Consider the following 15,489-nt stretch of genomic DNA (forward strand, 5'->3'; position numbering starts at 1 on the left):
CTTTTCATAATGTTCTAGCTTCAGCCTACCTATCCTTTTCTTCCTCAACCATTTCCCCTGTCTCATACCCATGTGATATTTCTTCTAAGGCTGAGCAGCTGGTGACCTCTGTGTTAACGCTAAGAATGCAGAGATGCTTTTGCATCAGAAACTTCATCTGTGAAACATTTGCATGTGACCAGTGCCGCCGCCTCCTCCTCCTCCAGCATGATTGCTCAGAAAGAAATTGGAGGGAGTACTGGAGTCTTCACACAAAGGCATTCCCCCGCTTAGGTGGGGAACCCACACTTGCAATGGTCACAACAGTGAGGCCCAAGCTACAAACTGTGATATGCAATGAAAAATCCCCCTTTAGTACAACTATGGGATTACCCACAAACAAAACACGTAAATGCCAGCTTCAGCCAGAGTACAGATTTTCCCTTTAGTTTGCATAGATTCAAGGAAGAGAGTTTAGGCAGCAGTCTATTCAAGTAGTCAGTAAGAAGTAAATGTGAACCTAGGAAGCTGATTACAGAGTCAGACCTTTGATTTATCTACTTAAGCATCAACTTTAAGCAGTTGCTTTGCAGAGTTTCAGGGGGCGCGGGTGGCACTGTGGGTTAAACCACAGAGCCTAGGGCTTGCGAATCAGAAGGTCGGCAGTTCGAATCCCCACGACGGGGTGAGTTCCTGTTGCTCAGCCCCTGCTCCTGCCAACCTAGCAGTTTGAAAGCACGTCAAAGTGCAAGTAGAGTTTCAGACAAGAGTCTCTCAGAAATGGCCCTTCTCAGGACTTGCTCCAATGGTTCCAATTTCACCTGGGACAGAAGGGGCTTTCTAAACCCCATCCTTGATAGCCCACTGCATTACACAGTGCTTCTTGCCTTAGGCACTGAACCATAGATGGAGCGTTTGAAATTCGTCAGGCGCCAAATGTATTTTGCACCTATCAGCCATTTGCAACCAAGTGAATATGCCTGGATGCCAGGATGGCACCTGAGGTATCCATCGTCTGGAGGTGCATGCCTGAGGATCCTTAGATCTTGACTATTTTCACACACTAGCTACATACCCTGCAGAAGTCTATCTGTTATATATTTTATCTGCACAATCAAAATGAATTTCAGGAACCAAAAAGTAATATTGAAGATACAATAAGGCATGATGCAAGATAAAAATATGGAGGATGTGTTTACAGTTAAACAAAGAGCTAAGATATATGTTTGTCCTTTGGGTTAACCTGAAGTTTGTACAGAAGTATGAAACATATTAAGCTTGCTTTTTTAAAAAAAAAGTGGAGAAGAGGAAGGTGCAGTAAGGGAATAAACTATTCCATTATACCATTTTTATTAGTTTATTTTCTTTAGAAAAACATGATAGATTATGCCTGACTTGGAATTACACTATCTGCTCTGGAAGCCTTGCATTTTAAATAACCAAAGCATGTTTATAAGACCCATGGAAGTTAGTGGGACTTACTTGCAGGCAGAATCAACATACCTGGCGCTGGCAACAGAACAATGTTGCATAGTAGTGAAAGAGACACACAATTAAGACTACAACTGTGTGCAGATTTGGAAGTCCCATTAAACTTTCTAATGCAAAATATCATGCTGCAGTCCCCTATCATTATACCATATGCTGCCAATTATGCAAGCGGGACACTGCAACAAAGAGGGTCCCACCACGTCAGCCGACATTTATTTAGACATCTAATGACTGCCCATTAACCATGTCCTGTGGGTGGTTCACAAACATTAACGCAGGAGTCAAAACTTTAAATATTAATATAGTCATATAAATATTAACACAATAAACATAAGATCATTCTTATGTTTAAACATGGTTTAAATCCAAGAGAAAATACCCTATTCTCCTGTGGTGCAAGTGGGTGTGACTGGCTGTTAACTAGAAGGCTGGTGCTTCAAGCCCACCCAGGGACGGCTGTGAGCAGGATTCCTGCACTGCAGGGGGTTGGACTTGATGACCCTTGGGGTCCCTTCCAGCTCTACAATTCTAAGATTCTTTTTTTTTTGGTCATACTATCTCAGGTATGAGAAAATCCAGAATGAGGGAGCGGGAAGTGCAGGAAGGAAGGGATCTGGAGGTGAATGGAGAATTAATGGAGGTACAGAAAGTTTATTATCCCCGTTAAATGACAAGGTGTATGAACCCTAAGTGCCCATTTGTGCCTGGCCTGTGATTGGTTCTAACTCCCCATTCTCCAACTAGGGCACACTATGGACCCACCTCCCTGACCTTACCAGACAGTACCAAAGCCCTACCCAAGTTCTTGGCTATGGGAAGAATTGTTTCATCTATTCATCCATGAAATGTTGAGAGGGTACAATCAATGCCAATGTTTTGGCCAGTATGTGCAATGAGGTCCTAGAACAGCCGACAAGCATTGGGCAAATATTTTCACACTTATTAAAAAGTTAATATCCAATACAACTAAATGTCCTTAGCCTAATGTTTCAATCTGCATTTCAGCTATGGAAATGTATCCGATCCTCTCATGCCCCTCACCCCAAAAATGCCCGTCTGTGAGCCATGATCCTAAGTTTATAACACAAGTTGCAGCAGCTACTCAGTGACAGGGGAGATGCATTCTGCACATGCTCAAATGCTTCACATATTCCTTGCATGGCAGTCCCGGTTATGGAAGTCAGGTCTGGCACAAACTAAAGCCGGTGAGCAAATTTATCACACCTGGTGGAGCAATACAAACACTCAAAAGCTCCCAGCTACACCAGTAAATACAACCAAAAGTTTATTGGCCTGACACTTTCTACTCAAAGCACCGCTAGGAACAACCAAACGATAGAAAGTGAGAAAGTTGCTCTTTTTTCGTAAGGAGAAAAAAAGCGAAGGCGAGTGGGCGGAATTTTACGCGGGTCGGGTTTGCGCGCGAGAAGGGAAGCCTATTCCAAACATGAAGCGCCACCCGATGCCCTCGCAAACGCCCCACCACCACTTGCTTTCGCCGCACCTTGCGCATCCTTTGCAGCTCTCGGAGCCGAGCCGGCAGTGAGCAGGCACTGCGGTGCCCCAAGAAAACACGCCCCGCTCGACTTCCGCGTCGCAGGGCCGCCTTCGCATGCAGCAGTGCAGGACCAGAGGGCGCAACGCGCCCCTCGCAACAATGCCCAAGCGGGCAGCTTTTGCTCGTCGCCCCCAAACGAGACAGCCCTCCTCGCCCCTGCCGCCCCCTCGCATCTTGGTCGCCCCCATCTGAGCGGCTGGGAGAGCGGGGCCTAACCGTGGGGAAAGGACCGAGGTGGCTCTTTCGCAGGCGTGGGGTGGGGGGGGGGGGTCGACCCTCGCCAGCCCGGCTTCAGCTTTACTGTGTGACTCCGGGGCGCTTCTGAGCAGCCGGCCGGTGCGCGCATTACGCCAGAGCCGCCTCTTGCCGCGCTGCTTTTCCGCCCCCCCCCCAGCTGCCCCCGCCAGGCTTGAGAAGGGCGGCCCCACTCACTAACAACAGGGGAGGAAGCTCGCCCTGCCGGGGCGCTTCACGCACCTCTCCTTGGAGTAGAGCTGCTGCTGCTCCTGCCGCCGCTTCCGAATGAAGGCCATGGAGGCGAGTCGGCGCCGCTTCCGCTGTGCAGCTCCTTTGTAGCGCGCACCCCGCGCGCTCACCGCCAGGGGCCCCGAGCAGCGCCAGGGCCGGCCATTTATACTGCAGAGGCCGCAGTCCCAGGAGCTCGGCTGGGGCTGTTGCCAGGCATCGCCTGCCCTCTCTCGGCCGCGGTGGGCCTCTCCGCCTCCTGGGCCGCGCGCGGGGATTTCAAGGCAGCCCCAGCGTTGCGCTCTCTCCTGGCCCTCGGAAACCAAGAGCTCTCCGGTGGGGAAAGGCCGGAGGTGTCTCAGCGTTACGCTGTGGCTGCGCGCCCTCGTCTTCCCCCTCCGCTTTAGCCAGTCACTTTAGGCCCAAGCGCTGCGCTCTCCAGAGCAATTGGGGAAGAGGCAGGGAGTGATCCTGCGAGCGCAAAGGGAGGCACGTCGCCGGGGCAAAAAGCAACATCTGTTTCGCATATAGGTTCATGAGGTCTGAAATGGCACTGGCTGAGCATTGGGGTCGCGGTGGATGGCGCAATGAAGATGCTGACCCAGTGTGCTGCAGCTGTGTGAAAAGCTCAAATTCCAGGCTAGCGGGTGTTCGTATAGGAATCAAAAATAAAACTGCTGATGTCATACTGCCCAGATACACAAGTCTGTGGTGCGCTTGCATTTCCAATGATTGGGGCCCAACAACATCTGGAGGGCCACGGGTCCCCTGTGTGCTAGGCATGTGTTTACAGACAGATGTAGTATTTTCCAGAGCTCTGGCTACAAACCAGCCTCAAGGAAACTCATAAAACGCTGTTCTAGAGCACAAATCATTTGGTAGAAGGAAAGTTGTTATTTTACAGTATGGTGTGTGGGTTGCATGCAGTCATGGACCATAATAAAGCAACCCATATTTTTGAAACAACAACCGTTTGTTTGTTTTTAATGTAGAATATCTCTTCTGTTACAAGAAAATATGTTAGCATGTTGAATACTGTACACAGGAAAAACCCAGATTTAGAGCTCCTCCTTGTGGTCATGTATGGTTACAACACATAACGTCCTTAAATTAAATTAAACACAGAGCAGGTACAGGTTACAGACGCTTCAGGTTACAGACTCCGCTAACCCAGAAATAATGTTTCAGGTTAAGAACTTTGCTCCAGGATAAGAACAGAAATCATGCACTGGCGGCAGCGGGAGGTCCCATTAGCTAAAGTCGTGCTTCAGGTTAAGAACAGTTTCAGGTTAAGAACGGACCTCCGGAACGAATTAAGCTCTTAACCCGAGGTACCACTGTACTTCATCTTGACGTTAGTTAATTAGAAAGTTAGTTCAATAAAACCACTTCATTAAGGATTGACTGCCACAGAAACAAGTTCTCTTAAGCAATTAAAATTGGTTAGCTTAGTGGCTAATTGAAGACAAATGTCTCCTTGCAAACAGAGATTACTTGTTTTTCTTTACAGTCATGATCCAATCCATTACCAGGAATTCATGGGTTGCTGTTGGCTTTAGTTCAGTTCCCTTTTTAACCTCTGGTGATGGAAGAATCACATGTTAAACAATCCTATGAAAGCAAGAGAATGCCATAATTTATTTATTTTTAGTCTAAGATGCCCAGGGCCATCTTTCCCCGAGGGGTGCAGGGCACCCAGGTGCTAAATTTTTTTTTTGGGGGGGGGGGTGCCAAGCGCCCGCCGCTGAAGTCGCCTAAGTGTATTGTATTGAGCTGCTATGCAGCAGTGGGGTCAGCAGCACCTTCGACATGACTGATCTTGCTCTGCCTGCCTGCCACAAAGAAAGGCTCCCCGAGATGGCTCCCCCACGCAGGCGCACAATGCCCGCCCATCTCATCTTTCAGACACCTCCCTATGACCGTAAGCGCATGCGTGGAGTCTTTACACCGACTCCCAATGTGTTCTTTGTCTTCTTTAGAAAAGCTGGTTTTAAACAAAACACACACACAACACCTTTTGGAGCCGCGCAGGCATGAGCGCTATTTATCAAATGATAATAGTGGCATAAGCACAATAAAAGTTTATTTGGGAGGCGCTGGGCGAATCTTTGCACCCCTGCGGTGCATATGCTAAAGATGGCCCTGAAGATGCCACAAGACTCTGCCTGATTAAAAAGTTATGTGAATGACCAATCTTTGAAGAAGATTTCCATGTGTGGTCCTGCATGGAATCACTTTCAAAAGGGAAGCATTGGTGAAAACCAAATGTCTCATTGGAATAAGACCACAAGACAAATCTAGACTGTAACCTAGATGTTTTTGTTTGTTTTGCTATATTAACAGTGCAATCACATGTGCACACATACATTCACTGGGAAGCCAATTCAATGGGATTTACTCCCAGGTAAGTGCCCAGGACTGCAGCCTAAGACCACAATCTTGAACACAATCAAGGCAGTATGATTTGTTTCTGAGTAACCGTGCTTAAGATGGCAACTGCACACCACACTATAACATACTGATTATTCTAGATATATATGCTACCGTATCTTCATCATGTTCACTATCTGATATTTCAATGGAGGGAACAATGAAATGTTGTGAAGTACTACATGCTAAAGACACCCAAACATCTGTGCAAGCACAGAGGTACATTTTAACTGGATGCAGCCAATGGAACCATAACACTTGAAAGGCATAAATAACTTTGGGTCGCAGCAGGAGCACTACCACCATGCAACGATAAGGTAAAAGATGAAGAAATAGGTCCCCAAATGTGCATTTGGGTCTGAAAAGGTTGAAAATCCCCCATCTAGGTCATTATTGATTACGCTGACCTGGGTGTGTCTCTCCAGGATTCTGGGCAGGGTTTTGTCCCAGTCCTGCCTGAAGGTGCAAGAGATAGAACCTGGGACCTTCTGCATGCAGTGACACTGAGCTACACCCCTTCCCCATAATCAGTACAGTTTTGTGGAGGCACACAAACAAGTGCACATGTTTCCATAGCCATATGCTGGTTAAAATACATCAGTGGAAAAATATATTTATTTGAACACATGCTGATATTGGCTGGTAGAGTAGCTGAGCATGAGCTAGCATCATAGCAGAACCAGAATCAATGTGTCATCAGGGTCACCAGGGATGTCCATGGGAATAAGGGCAAGCTTGCAGCTTCTGTTGGAAGGAGACTGAGAGATCAATGCCTCCACAGGCATGGCGTTTTACAAAGAAAGATTCAGAGCCTTTTCTCATTTTTGGACACTTGATGGCACTAAACTAACACAGTATACATCTTAATCCAACATTGGAAGGTGCTATGCCATAATGTAAACTGGTAATGTTAATGTTTGTATTTCATGTTCTTTGGGGCTAGATTTTGGCAATGGAGGAAGATACTTAAAAATTCATCAAAATACAGCAGGCAAGTCCTAATCGGAAATGAATGAACAAATTACAAAACCTCCACCAACCCCTTGATATCAACGTGCTTAAAAAAAACCTATTTGCTCAGTTTTTGTATTGTTAATCTGGTGAAGCCTCATCTTGTTTCCAACCTCTTTTCTTTTTAACTCCCTCGTACAAAATTCGGTGAAGACTCTAAGCAACGGCCATTTCCAGTGTCCTGATAGGCTTCTCTGGCAAAACTGAAGACAGAGAAGGAGGAGTCTCAAAGCGGCTCACATTCTCCTTTTCCTTCCTCCCCCACAACAAACACTCTGTGAGGTGAGTGGGGCTGAGAGACTTCAAAGAAGTGTGACTAGCCCAAGGTCACCCAGCAGCTGCATGTGGAGGAGTGGAGACGCGAACCCGGTTCCCCAGATTATGAGTCTACCACTCTTAACCACTACACCACACTGGCTCTCTTGTGCTGCCTTACCATTTTCCAGGTTCCCCCATCCCATTTAACAACATTTCTAAAGATATACAGGTATAATGATGGCAACAGACAAGCCTCCAGTGGCGGACTTTGGGCTTTCAAATTTCAGCAGTGCCCTGTGCACTACCAAAATTTGTTCCCTACATACCTGTCAAGTGCATTGTTACAGTGGCCCCTGCAGGGCCCTCTTGGCTTGGTGCCCAGTGCAGATGAACTGGCTATGCTTCCATAAATCTGCCTCTGAAGCCTCCCTGGGGAGAGCATTTGACAAGCAAGGAGCCAGTGCAGAAAAGGCCTGTTCTCATGTTGCCACCCTCTGGAACTCTTGTGAAGGAGACACATAAAGAAGGGCCTCAGGTGACAATCGCAGGGTCTGGGTTGGTTCATAAAGGGAGAGGTGGTCCTTGAGGCATTGTGGTCCTGAGCAATTTAAGGCTTTATCGGTTAAAACCAGGAATTTGAATTGGGTCTGGACACTAATTGGCAGCCAGTGCAGTCGGACCAGGATCGGTGTAATATGCTCAAACCATCTTGCCCAGTGAGCAACTTGGTTGCCAAATTCTGCACCAGCTGAAGCTTCCAAAACATACAACATGTTGCAGTAATCTAATTTACAGGTTACCAGAGCACAGGCAACAGACGTTAGGCTTCTCTGTCCAGCTGAAGCTAATGGAAGACCACCTGAGCCTCAAGCAACCGTACTGGATCCAGAAATACCCATAAGCTACATACCTATCAAGTCTAAACCCATCAAGAGCAGGCAATAGAAACATCAACCACCTGGAATCCTTTATTCTTTTATTTGATCATGCTTCAGTGTGACTTTAGGTCATCTATGGCCAGTTTATTCTTAAACTGCTTTCCCCTCTCAGCTTCTGCGATGGTGATGCTAATTCAGCATCAGTCTCTAGAGAACTGTCTGATCATGTTAATGAATAGAAGAAGAAGAAGAAAATCTAAAGCTAAGAGTTTATCGGGTAAGCAAGATTTGTTTAATATGAAAAATCTCATGGGAAGATTCCAGTATTGTAAAGAAAAGAAAAGAAAAGAAAAGAAAAGAAAAGAAAAGAAAAGAAAAGAAGGGGAGGAAATATTTTGTGCAAAAGGAAAGTATCATTGTTTTTGGAGTCTCAGTAGATTATGAGCAAGGCTCTATTTGCTCAAAACAAGCTCTTTCTCCCTCCTACCTTGCTGCTTCCTATAATATGTTTATTCCCTTTCCTATACTGCCTCGCCATAGGAATCAGGAAGGTCCAATCAAACAACTGGGAAAGGAAGGAAGAAAATAGGCAGTTTGGGGAACATTTTAGCCCAACCCCCACCCCTCATTCTCCAGGGAAGCAGCATAACACAGGAGCTGTGCTTTTGCCATGCTTTATGAAGCCATCAGAAATCATTAATGTCTTATTTGACTTGGTAGAATTGGACAACACAATTACACAATGAGGATATCTGGAAACTTTTTTTGAAGGTATGTCATGCCTAATATTAAGACACACTCCTTAATGGGCTTGACTTCGTGTATGGTAGCTCTATTCTTTGCATGATAATGATTGATAAGTGACTGTAATTACCTCAGCGCTTACGTGGCTATAAGGAGGATGAATCGATCATAGGCTAAATTGAGTCTGGTCTAATTTGAAAGGAAACCATGCAGCTATCCCCCCCCCTTTGCTAGGAAGTGTTTAAATCCTCTTGTGGTGGAACTTTTACATTAGCATGAACATTCCTCCATCCAGATTAGATATAAAGCTCCCTTATTCAGGAGTAAGAAGTATTTATTTGGAAGAACCTGGAAACATGAGCTCCACCAACTGAATATTAAACTACCTTCTATCTGCATGGGTGGTTTTCCTTTGAAAAGGACTGAACAAGTGAATGGGATAAGAAAGCTGGTTTTTATTAGCTCATAACTTTCTGTTCCAACTTCAACTCTCAAACAGTTTTGTAAAAAAAAAAAAAACTTGACAAAGTGCACATGTTTTCCCCAATATGAGTCAGTCTGGTTAGAAGGGTCTGCACTAAATTGAACACGAAATTTGAAGACAATCACAATACACTGATAATGTTATTGCTTGTTCATTTGTACTAGGCAGGAATTTCAAACACCATTATCATCTTTCCATACGTATTTGTGAGCATTTTGACATTACAAATGGGAGATAACTAAGAATCTAGCAAAAAGATCTGTTGTTGAAAAATGAAAGCTACATTAAAAAAATATATCTGTATATTATATTCGTTTTTAAAACAGTTGGTTTCATCAGTATTTTAATAATTTTGTTATGTATGCCTACATATTTTTAAAGTATGTTGATATAATATGTAATCATACAAATACCAGCCATATTATGTAACTACTTAGAGGCTTTCTAAATTAAGTGTTATATAAATATTGTTAAATAAATTATGGGTAATCATGGGAGTGTGACAAAAACGTGAATTCCTTCCTCTTCCTCTTGCTTTTCCTCAGTAATGTCTAAGTAAAAACTTGTGATATCATTCCCCAAAGGGGCAGCCAAAAAAGTGTGGAAAAACCTTAGATCAGCAAATGAGGCCCTCCCTAATTGTCCCTGCATTGGATGAGAGAGAAACTGCAGGTACCCAAGAAAGGGTCTTTTCAGTGGTGACTCTGTGTATATTTTATATTTTCTTCAGGAAACTGCTTGCACTCCTGAGCCTTGACAGCTCTCGCTCCACCCCCATATATTCAGGACTCCTTTTTTCTTGTGCTGTAGTGAACACTTTAGCAGATTGGAGCTACTGTTTCATTTTCCCACTCATTCTTCTCACTGCCCAGCTGATCAGTGGGAGGGTTTGTTGTGCCCCGGGCAAGGTCAGGCAGTAGGTTAGAAGCAATCCAAGTGGTGCAGATTGCATGCTTCTGGACTAGAGGTAGAAAACAAGGGCATGTTTCTTGGAGACTATGCATACTGACTAGATAATGTGCATGCTGCCTGGAGAATGTACAAAATGCAGTTGACATATGCACACTCCCCAGGGCTTTGTTGAGATTACCCAAAGCCTATTGAGGATTATTCATAATGGTTACATAACCTACGAAATTCAGTTGACGCATGCACATTCACCAAGAGCTGCTGGAGAGTGTGTATACAGATCAGGTGATATACACAATTTCTTGGACAGATTTCATGCACATTGTCCATAAGGCCTGGTGAATGTGCACAATGACCAGTTGTTAGGCACCTTATCCACTCAATTTACATTGCCCCTAATTGATGCACTGTTTGTGGTTCTTTTGATAATTTATAAGTTTCACCTTCATGCAAAGGAGGCTCGAGTTTGTAAGAAAAGGATAATCCACAACTCAGCAGTAGTGGAGTTTGGGAAAGTGACTGAAATAGAACCCAAGCTGGGCTAACTGCTGACAAGCTTTAGTTGAGATGGCTTAGCAAAAAGAAAAAAAGGAAGCTTTAGAGATTGTGTGTGTTTCCCTTTTAGAGAAACACACACACACACACACACACACACACACACACTCATCTCTAAAGCGTCTTTTTTTTTTTTTTTGCTAAGCTATCTCAACTTTTAGAGAAATGCTGCTCGCTTGAAACTTGGAACTCCGTCAAGAAACAGAATCTGGCTAGAGTGGTGCATAATGTTTACATGTCTGTAGTGTTTAATTTATAAGGAGAGTTGCCAGGGCACAAAACTGTCTCTGTTACTCAGTGGTTACTCAGTGATGAAGCAATAACATACTGCTGATGCTCACAGGCACACTATTTGCTAAGGTTTCACATATAATATCCAGAGCTGATCCCTGGTCCAAAATAACCGATATGTATTTGACCATTAAAAAAACAAAAACCCTATCAAGTGGTCTTGGTGCTAATTTTACTAGTGCACTGGTTCTCACTCCCCCCTCCCCCCAGGCCACCTGAAAATTGCTAACCAGAGAAGGACTACTTAATGACTTCCTGTTATAGCAATTGTAATGTGCTTTGCTAGATTTCGTTATCAAATTGTAATACAATAAAATGCAATATAGGGAATAAAAAAGCAGTAAAATACAATTAAAATCAACATGAGTATTTAATGCAATGGATCTGCCATCTCCCATATTCAGCCACAACTCCACTGAGACACCATAGATCACCTGAATGAAGATCATGGACCACAGTTTGGGAGAAGCTGTGTTAGTGTATTGATTGTAGCATTGTTGTGGGTATGTTGTTGCTTAATGTATCACTATGAACCATATCAGGTGTTTCTGCTTATTGATGAAGTGGTGAACTTTAGTCCATGAAAACCTATGCCTCAATAAAATTGGTTAGTCTTCAAGGTACCACTCACTAGAGTCCTTGTTGCATTTTCTGCAACAGACTAAGATGACTACCCCTTCGGAAACAGTAAGTGTACCAAGGCGGTTTTTATCAGGACCACAGCACAAGGGGGTGGAATGTTTTACTCTTTCCTCCCCAGCTGCAATCTCCAGGAAAATAATCCTCCTCACCTCTGTGCTGAAATCAGTGATAGGGAAAAAAGGCCTTGGTGTGATAGAGAAGAACAGATGATATGTACTGAGTTTATTTTATAAATGCATGCCCTGCATTTTGATCAAATTATCTCCAAGGCAGAAGACAACAAGTTACAACCATATCAACAACAACAAATAAATGCCGTAAGAGCCCTTGTTCCTCTGGCCATTGCCAGAGGCTAGGGTTATCTCCCCATTGCTTCTGTGGTCTCAGGGCCAGAGGCAGATTAAGGGCAGCACAACCAATCCCATCGCAAGGGGTACCGAGCATAGTGGGTGCTGCAGGGCACAATAACTATGACATATTCATAACTATTCATCGTGAATTGAGCAAAACAGAAGGCCTCACACTGGGCGCAGCTGAAATTGGGAAGACCAAAGTCAACCCCTGTCAGGGCCACTGGCAGGGGGAGCCAGAGTTCTTCTTGCTAGGATGGGAAGAAGGAAGCTTCCTGCGGCTGTTTGTTCTCTGCTTGGTGGATGGGGCCAGGTTGACCTTTTCCTTGCCATGATGCTTTTCCAGGTAGGCACAACTTTCCTATGATCCCATGATCCCCTGGCTGAAAGCAAAGTGTCCTTCCTTCTATACAAAAAGCTGGTATAGCAATGGTGCAATGCTGGTAAAATGTTTTACACACAATTTCTACTCCCTCTTCTCATAATCATTGGTATTTTTGAAGGCAGAGAAGTGGAATGCAGACATCTGTAGTATCCTATAATTGATCTCTAGGGACATTGCTACATTTCATTTCTTTGCAATGCCTTCTAAATTATATAACCTGGAAATGGGATGAGAAGATAAAAGCTGCTTAGCAAAGCAATTCTTGGGTTTGGGGAGGTGGGACTTGACATGTATCAATGACATTTGGTGAAGTCTTCTCTGACCAAGTGATATTTTCCCCCTGCAAAGGTAATCATCTGGATTTAACTGAAGTTTCCAACAGCTATTGTATGGGTGGGGGAGAACCTAACAGTCCAATCTCATACATGTTTACTTCGTAGTAAGCCCCATTGAGGTCAATGGGGATACTACCAAGTAAGTGTGGATAGGATTGTAGCCATAGAATCAGGTCTCTCACCCATGAAGGCTTAGCATTACTGTCCACTAGAAAGTGAGGCTCTCTGCTTGTTATAGACAAAGACATAATATATATCCACTATACAAGTTTGCTGTAATACAGATATGAAGCAAAACAATCTACTATCTATTTTACAAAGTTATTTGTTTACTCTGCATTTGGACTTCTTAAGACAGGCATAGGCAAACTCGACCCTCCAGATGTTTTGGGACTACAACTTCCATCATCCCTAGCTAACAGGACCAGTGGTCAGGGATTATGGGAATTGTAGTCTCAAAACATCTGGAGGGCTGAGATTGCCTATGCCTGTCTTAAGACATCACATTTGGACCACTTAAGATATCACAACCAAATTTTACATGATGTTTCCGAAGATCAAGGAGAAGTTATTCATCTATGTTTAGAAGTAAGTGAATGTCCTGAACCCCTGGCCTACCTGGCAGCAAGTCCAAAGTTCAAAGTCTGAGTGTCAATCCACACAAGCAAAGGCCAGGAAATGCAGTCCAGGGTCAATCCAAGCAGCCAAGTCTGAAGTCCCACAGTCAAGATACAGTCCAGAGTCAAACCCAAAGAACAGTTCCATAGAGGTACAGCAGCATCTGAGTCCAGGTTCATCAACATGGACAGTTGAGCAGATACAGCACCTCAGCTCTGCTTCCCTTCTATACTCTGTATGATGATTGCAGCATCAGGGCTTGATGAGGCATGTGACCACCACCTGTTCAGAGCCTACTCCAGCTGAGGAATCACATACCTCCTCTCAGAGCTAATGAGCCCCACCTGGCCAGCTAGAGAGCTGGGCTGTGGGCCCCTGCTTGTCTCAGCCTCCTAGAGTGCCTCTCCTGCTGCTCCCTATGCCTCGGAATCTGCCATGTCCTCTGGTGATGGTTCCTGCTGCTCTGGTTCCTGTGCACTGACCTCCATCCCCATGCCATCCTTCGTCACCCTGTGAGTATTTACTTGTCGGAATACACTTCGTGGATCCGTTAAGATCCGCGGTTATTTGTTTATTAATGCTTTATTTAAGTACTATTTTTAGTATCCTTCCGTTCTAAAGTGAAAGTAAAAGTAAACTCAGTGAGCACTTTGCCACTGAAGATCACTCCACCCAAAAAGTGTAGTTCCAGAGGTTTTTGAAGTTGTCAATGGACGTTTATTCTGCTTCCCGCCTTTTTGGAGGGCAGCAACAGTGGTTTTATTGGTTAATATATCAATCGTGATGTCACACTTGCTGATCAATAAAAGGCTGAGGCTCCCCGCTTAGGAAGCAGATTGTTTTGGGTCAGTTCGTTCTTTTGCTTTGGGGTTTAGTTCAGTCAAGTTTAGTTTAAGGGTTTTAGGGCTGAGGGTTGGATGGGTTGGAAGCGCGTGCAGGTGGTAGTTAGGGTCTAGATCGCGGAAGACTTGGCGGTGAAGGTTAGATAGCCCTTAGACCTAGCTTAGGTTTAGATCGCGGAAGAATTGGCGGTTTAGTTTTATTTAGTTTAGTATTGCGGAAGATTTGGCGGCGCAGGGACTGAGAGTTTAGGGAACCTTAGCATAGGGCTAGGAACAGCAAAGTGTAAAGAGCCTATGCGGGTCAGCCAAAGCCATAAAAGATATATCGGTGTCTGTCTTTATTTGGGGAAAAGGTTTGGATTTAATTTAATTTCGAAAAACGTCAGGGGTTTCACCTTAGTGCTTTAACTTTGCCCTTAGTTCATTTGTTTTCACACCAGTAACAGTACAGGAGGTCGCAAGTAACTTCAAGTTAGTTCGAGGCATCCATTTATTTTCGAGGCATCCATTCATTTTCGAGGCATCCATTCATTTCCGAGGCATCATCATTTCCGACTTACTCACGCAACTTCAGGTTATGAGGCTTGGCCGGCGCCCGTGCCAATACGCACGTGGAACGCTGGCCGCATTTCCCCAGCAACTGGTATCCCATGTGTGGGTGGCCTAGACTCACACACGGGAAGCTCCAGCACCGAATCCCCGCATTTACTCCCCTATATCCTGCTTGCCCTGATGTGTCCAGTCCTGGTTACACCCTTTGCCGGGATCCTCTTCTTCCACCATGTCATCCTGCCAGTTCATAACAGTGAATGCCAATCTGAATCATGATGGAGAACTGAATCTTTCAAATATGCACTGATTTTCACTGCTGATTTCAAAACTGCACTGATTTCTTGGTTCCTTAGAATTCTCAAGGAAGGCTGGGTGCAAGGCTGCTAGTGCGGAACACCAGTAAAAACCACAGCCTCTCCATGTATTTCAGAGTCAATTGCTAAAACAGGGTGAGGAGGTTGCTGTCACTAAGGCATAGCTAGCTAGCTAAGTTACAGCTACTGTCAAAGACTCTCTCTGAGGTTGACTGCTGCTGAAACAACTATTGTCCTTTCTTTCTTCTGGCACTTCTGGTCTGTGTCCTGCAAGGATGTGTCTAGGGTGCTATTGAATCCTCAAACCTTTGCCTTGTTTTGCCCTAATCTACACCATGCACTACCTCACTAACCTAACACACAAATGTATGTAACACAATCTCATGGCCTTTTAGTTT

General features: G+C 44.6%; 1 protein-coding gene across 2 annotated transcripts in view; it reads right to left on the bottom strand.

Moving 5' to 3' along the window:
• NSMAF (neutral sphingomyelinase activation associated factor) overlaps window positions 1-3,656 on the bottom strand; it is a 36,469-nt gene extending 32,813 nt beyond the window's left edge. Inside the window, exon 1 of one of the 2 annotated variants that reach the window (XM_033155276.1) lies at window positions 3,506-3,656. In XM_033155276.1, coding sequence (XP_033011167.1) covers window positions 3,506-3,561 — 56 coding nt within the window. In that variant the 5' untranslated portion in view covers window positions 3,562-3,656. The remainder of the gene's footprint in view (window positions 1-3,505) is intronic. The other variant, XM_033155275.1, reaches the window with a different exon arrangement.
• Window positions 3,657-15,489: the final 11,833 nt, after the last annotated feature.

This window comes from Lacerta agilis, chromosome 7 (genome assembly GCF_009819535.1).
Source record: "Lacerta agilis isolate rLacAgi1 chromosome 7, rLacAgi1.pri, whole genome shotgun sequence".
Taxonomy (NCBI): Eukaryota; Metazoa; Chordata; class Lepidosauria; order Squamata; family Lacertidae; genus Lacerta; species Lacerta agilis.